General features: G+C 47.8%; 2 protein-coding genes and 1 pseudogene across 2 annotated transcripts; 1 reads left to right on the top strand and 2 right to left on the bottom strand.

Moving 5' to 3' along the window:
* Positions 1–564: 564 nt before the first annotated feature.
* On the bottom strand, positions 565–1,302 carry LOC136492357 (uncharacterized). Its single transcript, XM_066488405.1, has one exon. It carries the CDS (start codon positions 1,300–1,302, stop codon positions 565–567), a length of 738 nt encoding a protein of 245 aa, XP_066344502.1.
* Positions 1,303–1,408: 106 nt separating this feature from the next.
* LOC136492356 (uncharacterized) lies at positions 1,409–3,469 on the bottom strand (annotated as a pseudogene).
* A 3,642-nt stretch (positions 3,470–7,111) lies between these two features.
* LOC136493747 (transcription factor GTE7-like) lies at positions 7,112–9,293 on the top strand. The gene is made up of 3 exons (XM_066489893.1): positions 7,112–8,377; positions 8,474–8,642; positions 8,736–9,293. Exons 1-3 carry the CDS (start codon positions 7,235–7,237, stop codon positions 8,798–8,800), a joined length of 1,377 nt encoding a protein of 458 aa, XP_066345990.1. The 5' UTR covers positions 7,112–7,234; the 3' UTR covers positions 8,801–9,293.
* Positions 9,294–10,445: the final 1,152 nt, after the last annotated feature.

The following is a 10,445-nucleotide window of genomic DNA, read 5'->3' as shown; positions in this document are numbered from 1 at the left end:
GGCGCCAGCGCTGGCAAGGGCTACTACATCAAACAGAGGCACGTCGCCCTACACAAGCGCATGAGGATTGGCACACGAACACCACCAACTGCAGAGGATATTGGCCAAGCTAGGGGCGATGGAGGGGAACTTGGATAAGGTGGAAGTGCCACTAGGAGTGGGAGCCGAGATAGGGAGATGGTTCTGTGCTGCCATAGCCCATAGGTGGCGTCCTAATAGCTCAGGTCATGTTTGGAATCTTTGATCGAGCTATCGGTAGTACTAGTGGCGGATCCAGAAACGGACCAACGGGGGGGGGGGGGGGGGGGCTAAACAACCATAGGCCAAAAAAAATTTGCTCGCTGGACACAGTACACTAGTAAGCATAGAATTAGATAATTGATTCAAAGTGCTCAAAGTCAAAGATACATAGAATTATGATAATAAGCATAGAAAAGTACCAAATACAAGGAGTCTTCCATCTTCAAGAATTCACACCACTTGAACCGCCACGCTCAATGCTACATAATTTTTAAATGTCAAATGCTTCTTCAATAACCAAGATAACGAATACAAAGAAAAGCTCTAAAACAATACGCACCTTGGGACCTTGGGTGGCAAGTTTATCTTACGGTTTCTTAAGCCTTGAAAGCGCTTTAAAATTTTATCATCTTCAATGGATGCAAACAAATCTCGCTCAATATAGCATATCATGCTATTATTCATCCAATCATCATTCATTTTATTCCTCCTGTCGGTCTTGATAATATTCATAGCAGAGAAGGCTCTTTCAGCTGTTGTTGTTGCCACAGGCAATATCAATGCAAGCTCAATGAGGCGATACACCAAAGGAAAATATGTATGTCTATCAGTTTTAACCATCTTCTCAGCAAGGCCACCAAGATCAATACAAGAGCAAAATTCTTCATCATGTTTGACTTCATCCATGAAATTTTCAAGCTCAGTTCTTAGCTTTTCACATTCATAATCACTAAAGTCAGCATAATAAATCTTAGCAAGCTCAACTAATTTATCTATCTCAAAGTTGGCAAACTCATTTGTCGGATCAAGACAAGCAACACATCTCAATAGTTGAGTTGATCTTTCTGGAAATCGATTGTTCAACTCACAAATTATTTGATCAAGGACAACATTGAAAATCCCATGATGAATATGATGGTAGTAGGTCACATATTTGGCTCCACGACATTTTGAACGACCCCTCATTGGTATCATATCTTCCATATTAGGAATGTCTATATTGTGTTTGGCAGCAAAGGCTTTTGTCTTCTCTAAAAGATCATCCCAACCATTTTCCCTCATGGCATTTATATTTCTCATCACAGAACCAATCAATAATATTGCACGAACAATGTTTTGATTTTTCTTTTGCAAACATTGTGATAGGTCTTGAGTTATCCCCAATACTCTAATCATCAGATGCAATATGAACATAAATTGAAATGACTCCATTTTTTCTATCAATCCAGATGCTATAGTTTTTTTCCCCATCAGTACCATCATCACTAATATTCTCTAACACCTCAAGCACAGGTTCCCACATGAGCATAAGACGTACTAATGTTCTGTGATGTGTGCCCCATCGTGTATCACCAGGCCTAGCAAGACTAGTTTCTTGGTTTTTCCCTCTCCCAGGAGATATTTCACCACTATCTAATTACTGAACAAGAGTATCATGGTGTTTTTGGAGAAGTTGATCTTTTCTCTTGCAAGAAGCACTAACAGTATTGACAACTGAAGTGACATAATTGAAGAAATCATCAGTTGAAGCACAACATCTGGCTATAGCAACTACCACAAGCTGCAATTGATGAGCAAAATAGTGGATGTAAAAAGCAAAAGGGTTTTCATTCAATACCAGCATTTGTAACCCATGAAACTGCCCTCTCATGTTTGAAGCTCCATCGTATCCCTGTCCTCTAACCTTGGCTATAGATAACTCGTATCTTGCAAGCATAGAAACCAATGCTTCCTTCAGTGAAGATGATGTGGTGTCAGAAACATGTTGTAGGCCAAGGAACCTCTCAATCACACTTCCTTTATCATTGACAAACCTATAAAACAAAAGGAAACATAGTGTTAATTGGAAGCCACAAAACAAAAGAAATGAAATACACGAATAGATGATATATACCTCACAACCATGGCCATTTGTTCCTTAATTGATGCATCACGAGCCTCATCAACAAGCACCGCAAACCAACGATCTCCAATTTCACTCTTAATTAATTCACTTGTCTCCTCTGCACAAGCCCTTACCAAATCTTTTTGAATTGTTGGACAGCTCATTTGATTATTCCCTGGAGCATTCTCAGCTATCACAAGTGCAGCCTTAGGATCCTTCTTTCTATACCAATCAAGCATCTCCAAAAAGTTCCCTTTATTTTTAGATGTTTTAGACTCATCATGCCCATGAAATGCTAGAGCTTGCAAAAGAAGAAATCTAGCAATGCCTAACATTATAGTTAAACGAGCTTTATATGCCTCCTCTTCTGCTGCAGTTGTTACTACCCACACATGTTCTACACTTTGCCTTTGATTTTTGAAATCATTTGCTCATTTTCTTGCTGCACTATGGTAGCCATCAATTGATTGAGTATGCTTCAGCAAAGAAGCCTTTCCCTTTTTCCAATTTTTGAACCCTACTCTGGTGAATGCCTCATTATCATCAAAATTGCTTGCTGCTGGTGGCTTAAAGAGGTAGCAATAAAAGCAATAGGCTGCATCCTTGGCAGGACTGTACTCTAACCAATCAAATTAAGTAAACCATGATTTAACAAAACCTCTAGTTTGAGTTTTACCCGATGTTCTTTCATACTCACAATTTGGTTGATATGGACTCATCTGTAAATATGCTCTCCTAGCATCATCCCTAATATCATGGTGGAATTCATCAATTGGCTTTCTAAGACCTGGATCTGCAACTATATCATTCATATCAAGCTTAATGCGGGGTCTTTTTTGCACAACCCAACTCTCTTGAGTAGAAGCATCTTTCTTAGCAAATTTTTTTTCCATTCTACAACTACAAAGTAAAACCAATCGGATCACTGACTGAAAAAATAAAAGAGGAATTAAAGAGGGCAGAGCCGCACAGAGTGACAGAGCCACATAGGGGATCAGTTCTCAACCTATCAGCCTGTCCTGGGACCTGGGGGCTAGCCGGTTGGGGCTGACCGGCCGCGCCGGCGCTGCCGCGGGCCACCCGATGTCCGTCCTCCCTGGCTGTAGGCTGCCGGCTGCACGCTGCTGGCTCCGGCCACCCGACGCGGCAGTGCCCGTCCTCGCAGAGGGGGCGGGAGGGGGCGAGGCCGTGAGGGGGCGAGGAGCGAGCCAGCGAGGGGAGGCGCGACGCGCGAGCAGGCGAGCCACGAGCCCGCGAGGAGGCGCGGCGGGCGGCGGCGGGGCGCGATGCTGCGCCTGCGCGACGCGCGAGGAGAAGTGGCGTTGCGGCGATGCGTCTAGCCATGAGGGTGCTCTGCTGGCCGTGAGACATAGGCTTATGTTTTGGGCTGGGCTAAAACCTGTTAATTTTTTTTGCAGCCCCCCAGCCCCCCCTAGCCCCCCCCGTACGTCTGCCAATGGGTAGTACTCTGTCTGCCCAAGAAACAAAAAAAGTCTCGCCAAATAATTTTGAGTTTGACTAAGTATTAGTATTTGTATTTAAATAGATTTGTTAGGAAAATATTTTATGATTAATTTAGAGATATTTATTATACATATGAAATATTATAATTTTGAGATTGTTTCGTTCCTCGGAAGCGAGGAAGTACTGTGAAATCAGATTGTGCATGCAATTCTTGACCGAAAACACTAGGATTAGAGCGTCCGGACGGTTATCTTTCCATCAGACGCGTCATCCACCATTAACTCCCCTCCCGAGTTAATAAAAAAATCCCCACTCCCTGCTCATTAGACGCTTGCATATCCTCCTTTCCATGCTTGCTCCATGCGCCCCTACATTCACCCACATGTCTTCCTCACCATCGTACTTTGCTCCTAGCTGATCCCCACCAACCTCCGTTCACTCCCATGGAAGGCATCGTACGGACAGACGAGTCTGCACCCCACGACCGCCCACAACGCCTCATCCATCACGACTCCCCACCCTCCCTCTACGCCATCGAGGTCTGCGCCACCGGTGACCTCCACACGCCGCGCACCTACCCTATACACCACCGTTGTCCCTGCCACCCCCACCCCGCCCTTTGTGTGCTGCTGCATAGCTCCACATTGTCGGCGAGCTCCACGACGCTAGCGAGCACACTAGTGACCTCCACGCGCCGACGAGCCTCCATTCGTTAAAGCAGCAAATTAAAGAGATGTTTTGCGCTGAAAGAGGATGTTGCAACTGTATGTTTCAAGTGTTTCAGGTGTTTCAGAGGTATGTTGCAAGTGTTTTATATTGATGTTGCAAAAGTAGATTGGGACATTGCACATGTTGCAATGGCTATTGTCGGGGACCAATACTAGGGTACCTAAAGAAGATAAGCTAATGGTCATCAACATTGATTCATCCGAGCAGTCAAGAGCGTGACTACAGCTCTAACTGACCCCCAGGTGCGCAGGCTCCGCCTCACTCGACCTCTAGGGGCGGGCTTCGCCTCGCCTGACCCCTCGGGTGCGGGCTCCGTCTCGCCCGACGGGGACTCATACCACCGCCAACCACTTCAGGTCCAAGCGTATGGACCTAGGTCAAAACTCCAACACCAAGGAAGAGACCGACACGCCCTGATGTAACCCGTGGCCATGACAGGCCATACCTGAGGATTCACATCAAGAACAGCGTTGGGTGTGCCGGTGCTGTTCTGCCTAACCCTCGTACGAACGCTGACAGGAGCGTCAGTTCACCACGATTCCTGTCGGGAAGGAATAGGACGCCATAATCGGCAGATAACGTCTGCGCATGGCGCCAGTGACGAACAGGGCTACGACGTGGAGCCGTCCCTATTGACATCTATAGAATCGGTGGGACCTGTATGAAGGAGAAGAAGGACACGACGATCCAGGAAGCATTCCTCTCTCTCATTTTTCTCCTTTTCCTCCGCTGTAACCTGCGCTTTTCCCTTGGCTTATAAAAGGGAAAGAAGGGCGCCCCATGAAGAGGATCGACCCATCGAAATCCGATCCAGATCCGCACAAGAGCACGACACGAACGCACGCCTAAGCAGCGATCTAGATCTCAGCACCCACTCATTCATTTCACCAGAGACTTAGGATCCCTTCCCTCTCTCTCCCGTTTATAACCCCTACTATAAACTTTCAGTACTAGTAACACGAGCAACAGCGACGAACTGGACGTAGGGACTTTTTGCCAAACTAGTATAAACCTCGTGTCCTCTAAGCGCACCATCCGAGCCAAACGCGTAATACTAGAAATTTACTCGTCGGTGGTAACTCGAAACATCGACGGCTATATATGTATGTTTCAAGTGTATATCTCAAGTGTTTCATGTGTTTTACACGTATGTTTCAAGTGTTTCATCTGGATGTTGCATATACATGCATGTTGCAAGAGTATGTTTCACGTGTTTCAGGTGTTTTCATACATATGTTGCAAGTGTTTTATCTGGATATTGCATATGTTTTGCAATGGTTACACACGTGTTTTCAAGTGTTTCAGATGTACGTTACAAGTGTTTCAGCTGTTTCGGATATGTTGCAAGTATTTTATCTGGATGTTGCAAAGTAGATCTGGTGTTGCATACGTTGTAATATGACCCACCTGCCGCAGCCGCCTACAGCTGCTGAGGCACCGCTGTGGGTGATCGTGTGATGGCCTGGGATGCATCCGCAGCACACACCAGGGGCGGGACAGGTGACTGGACTCAGAAGTGTGACATGCAGACCATGCTAGGCCCTCGCGCTAGTGGTTGGGTTGCGACTGGTGCCCGCAGGTCGGGACTCGTGCGGTTGTGCACGAACAGGGAGGGGGAGGCCGGTGCAGTGACGTCACCCACGATCACGATTGGACCATGCGCGGGTCGTGTGAGCTTGAGTGTCCGATATTTGGAACTGCGTCGGACCTCTGGGCGCCGATAACTCCCATTCGTGATGACAAATAGCAGCGCTAATATAAGAAGTTTATTGTGAACTAGGTATTTCTTTTCTTTGGTAACGATGGTGCCGTCCTTTCTGTACATGGATCGTTGCGGCGCATTTCACGATCGATGTTGGGTTCTCGGCCTGGGCTAGACCGACGCGTGCTTTTTTGAAGCGCAGGGCCACATGATGGTGGCTGTGGCCTGTGCCCTGTGCCCTGTGGCTCCCTCCACACATGTGATGCTGCTTTCTTTCGGTACCGATACCGAACTACCCATGCCTTTGCTTGAAAGCAATAAAGATGGTCGATGCCGGCGCAGATAGAGCGCTCACATGGATCGTGTACCGGCGACGGCGTATCAATAGGTGAGTCCATGTATACGTGCCGTTGCACGATCTCGAAAAAAAAAACAGGTGAGTCCATGGACGCCAAAAGCCTACTAGGGCCTCGTTTAGTTCCCTTCAAAATTCCTAAGTTTTTTCACTCTCTCTCCATCACATCAATTTTTAGCCGCTTGCATGAAGTATTAAATGTAGGTAAAAAAAATAACTAATTACACAGTTTAGTTGAAAATCACGAGATGAATCTTTTGAGCCTAGTTGGTCCACGATTGGACAATTTTGCCAAATAAAACGAAAATGGTACTATCATCGGTTGAAAAAACTTTCAATCTAAACATGGCCTAGCTCTTTACTTGGCTACTGTTTTTTTTTTTTTTGGTACTGTCTTCTTGCAAGCTCAACAAAACTCGGCTCCCATGTTGTCAAAAAAAACTCGGCTCTCATTTCAAAAAAAAACTCGGCTGCCAAATCCACAAGCTCTACTGCCCGTCTGCCTCAACCGCTGTACTTACCTGCTCACTGAGACGACGGCCCCATCGCACACCAGGACCCCACATGACAGTTACCTGTGCCCCAACGACCAGTCAAACCCAAGCGTCACGGCCACGCAACGACGCTCGCACACGAAAGTCTCGAGCCATCTCATCCGTCCACTCACCAAACCAACGGTGCGGATCCCTCCTCTCCCGGCGCGGCCAGGAACGCCCGCCCCCACTCCGAAAAAAAAATATCCCGTCGTCTCCACTCCACCCGCTCCCCTCTCCCCCGCTCCAGTGCTCTCTCCCTCTCTCCCGGATCCGAATTGCCAGCGCACCAATCGAGCTCGCGGGACCTCGCCGGCGCGCCGGCGATGGCCTCCGCCCTGCTGGCCGGACGGGGCGGGGCGCACCACCACAGCTGGGGGGAGACGCGCGCCCCGCTCGCGCCCATCCCGCCCAACCCTAGCCCCAGCCAGCCCCACCCGCGCGGCGACGGGTCCAAGTCCAAGCCCAAGCCGCGGGCGGCGGCGGCCTCCTCACCGGCGGCCGGCTACGTGACGTTCCGCCCGTCCTCCCTGGGCCAGCGCGAGGCCCGCGCGCTCCGGGACCGCCTCGCGGGGGAGCTGGGCCAGGTCCGCGCCCTCCTCTCCCGCATCGACACCTGGCAGCAGCAGGGCCCGCCGCCGCCGCCCGCGAAGCAGCAGCTCCGCGGCGAGATGCGGAAGCGGTGCGGCCAGATCCTCACCAGGCTGCGCAAGGACAAGCGGAGCCTGTGGTTCAACGCGCCCGTCGAGGTGGAGCGACTCGGCCTCCACGACTACCACGCCGTCATCAAGCGCCCCATGGATCTCGGCACCGTCAAGGAGAACCTCGCCGCCGGGAGGTACGCCTCCCACGACGACTTCGCGGCCGACGTCCGCCTCACCTTCACCAACGCGCTGCGGTACAACCCCGTCGGCCATGAGGTCCACACGTTCGCTGGCGCCCTCCTCGCCTACTTCGAGAGGATGTACAAGGAGGTGCTCTCCTCTTTCGAGGAAGAGTGCAGACGCCTTGAACCGCCAAGGCCTGTGGCGGCGGAGTTGCCACCTCCACCGACAGCTGAGCCTGTTGAGGCGAAGGTTAAGCCGAGAGCAGGGAATGTGAGGATGCGGAAGCCCAAGGCGAGGGAGCCGAACAAGAGGGAGATGAGCCTGGAGGAGAAGAACATGCTCAGGATTGGGCTGGAGAGTTTGCCTGAGGAGAAGATGCATAATGTGCTTCAGATTGTGCGGAAGAGGAACAACAACCCGGAGATGCTTGGGGATGAGATCGAGCTTGATATTGATGAGATGGATGTTGAGACACAGTGGGAGCTTGATCGTTTTGTAACTAACTTCAACAAGGCGCTCAAGAAGTCTCAGCGTGCTGCCATGATGAATGGTGGCGTTGCTGATGTAACCAGTGCTGCTGTGGCTGAGGATGACACAGCACCTGTGGGCGATGTGCCTGCATTGGTCGACAATGATGATGCGGTAATGACAATAGGAGCAACACTTCCTTTTTGGTTGCAGCCAGTGGATGTGTAAATTGGGCTCTCATGGTAGTTTGTTTGTTTACTATTTTTACAGGAGAGTGAGAAACCTGTGAAGAGCACTGCAATGGCTGAGCAGGTGGATGAGTATGTTGATATTGGGGATGAGATGCCAACAGCCACTTACCAATCCATGGAGATCGAGAAGGACGCTGAAGGTGCGACTGGCTCTGGTGGTTCTGGCAGTGGCTCTTCATCGTCCAGTGGTATGATCAAGCCGGCATTGTGTATTCCTTCAAGAATTCCAAAAATCCTTCAGGGAGCTGACTTTTTACATTTACTGTTGCCTTCTTTTTCAGGTTCTGAGTCGAGGAGCTCAGGGGACAGTGCCTCAGGAGCTGGCAATGCTCATTCTTTGGCTTAGGGGAGGTTGTTAACAATAGGATTTGGAAATTTGGATGATCTGAGTCTGTGTTCTTGGGTGATTTGTGTAGAGCTAGAGGTAACTGTAAGTATGTAGCTGTTTCTGAGACGTGAGTGCCTGTGTAGGCTTCGATTACACAGTTAGTAGTAGTAGATAACAAACTGGCTTTGTGGGTGTCTGATAGCACCATGTGTATGTAAGCTGGAGGTGGAAGGTACTGGGGTGTTAAAAGTAGTTGATCGACCTTCTGGTATGAAGGGAGCGCTAGTGTCTGTTCTTTTGTGGTACAGTTGTTCTGGTGCAGATCTCTTATGTAATTGATGCTTTGTGCATGCCATTAAAGTATGGTTTTGTAACTAACAATGCAGTATCTTTTGTTCGGTGAAGACTTTTAATGTAAGAGTTATTTCAGCATTTCGGATAGGCCTACGCAAGGCAAATTGTTTAAGTTTGTTCTGGCGGTGTTGCTTGATATATATGAAAATTACCATCCTATGATAGGCCTGTGCTTTATTGTGTAACACCACAAGACCATGGGTTGATGTGTGTTTATTTGGTAATTTGGAATTTTATGGGTTCTTGTTTGAGTTTTAGGTTACTGGGCTTTTTGAGATGCTTATCAATGGAAATGCCATTGAAGGTGCAGGTGTGCTGTTGGAATTTCTGGTAAATTATTGTGCAACATGTGATTTTCATTGTTTCACTAATAGATAGGGCGCCAACGTTGAAGAAGGAAGGATGAAGTGCCATGTTTTGTTGCTGCGAATAGGAATGAAGAGATGTTGGTGGTCCTTTTTAACGATTCCTTGTGTTGAATCAGGTAGCTTGTCCACTTCCTTACATTGTTGACATTTTTTTTTTGAGACTAGACAATTTTGTTTCCCCGGAACTAGTTCATCAAACGTTGGGGCCCTCAAGTCTGAAGTAACTTTATCCTGAGTGTGCTAACTACCAGTTACATTCTGAACTCATATAAAGCGCACGTCCAAAAATAAATGGAACTCAGGAGCTATACGATCAGGAACAATGCAATACGAGCTACAGATTTGTGTTCAACAAGCCAATAAAGCAAAAGTAAATTTAACCGAGAGCTTATATCACGGTTCTGGCAGCCTTCGCTTGCTGAATAGACGAGCTGGAAAATATTGTTTGCTAAGAGAAAAATACTATTCTTTTCGCTGAAAAAAGTAGACAATCGAACAGGGCCGAATCAAAAAGGAACACGTTTTAATCCGTATCACAGACAACTGATTAAGGCATGTTTAATCCGAGACCCAAACTGAACTAAGGATCGGTTAACCAGGCAAGTACTCCTATATCACAGGATTTGACACCGATATGTCGCAAAAAAATAAGGGATTTGCCACCGATAAATATTCACTTTGAACTGCCGCACTGACCCACGTGACAGTAAACGATAAACAAATCCTAAAGCGATGTGAATGCGTGGACCATCTCGATTTTGTGACAATGGTGTATACCCAGTTTGCTTGCAAGGCCGGGCCTTTTTCCTCTCATAAAGCACACGCGTATCTGATTTTTAGCCAAAATAATTTAATGAGAAACGTCACCCAAATTGTTACTGATTTTTTTTTCGAATAAATTGCTACTGATTTAACCCAACGGGAGGCGACAAAATGTTCAG

Source organism: Miscanthus floridulus, chromosome 11 (assembly GCF_019320115.1).
Source record: "Miscanthus floridulus cultivar M001 chromosome 11, ASM1932011v1, whole genome shotgun sequence".
Taxonomy (NCBI): domain Eukaryota; kingdom Viridiplantae; phylum Streptophyta; class Magnoliopsida; order Poales; family Poaceae; genus Miscanthus; species Miscanthus floridulus.
This window is presented reverse-complemented; position numbering and strand designations above follow the sequence as displayed.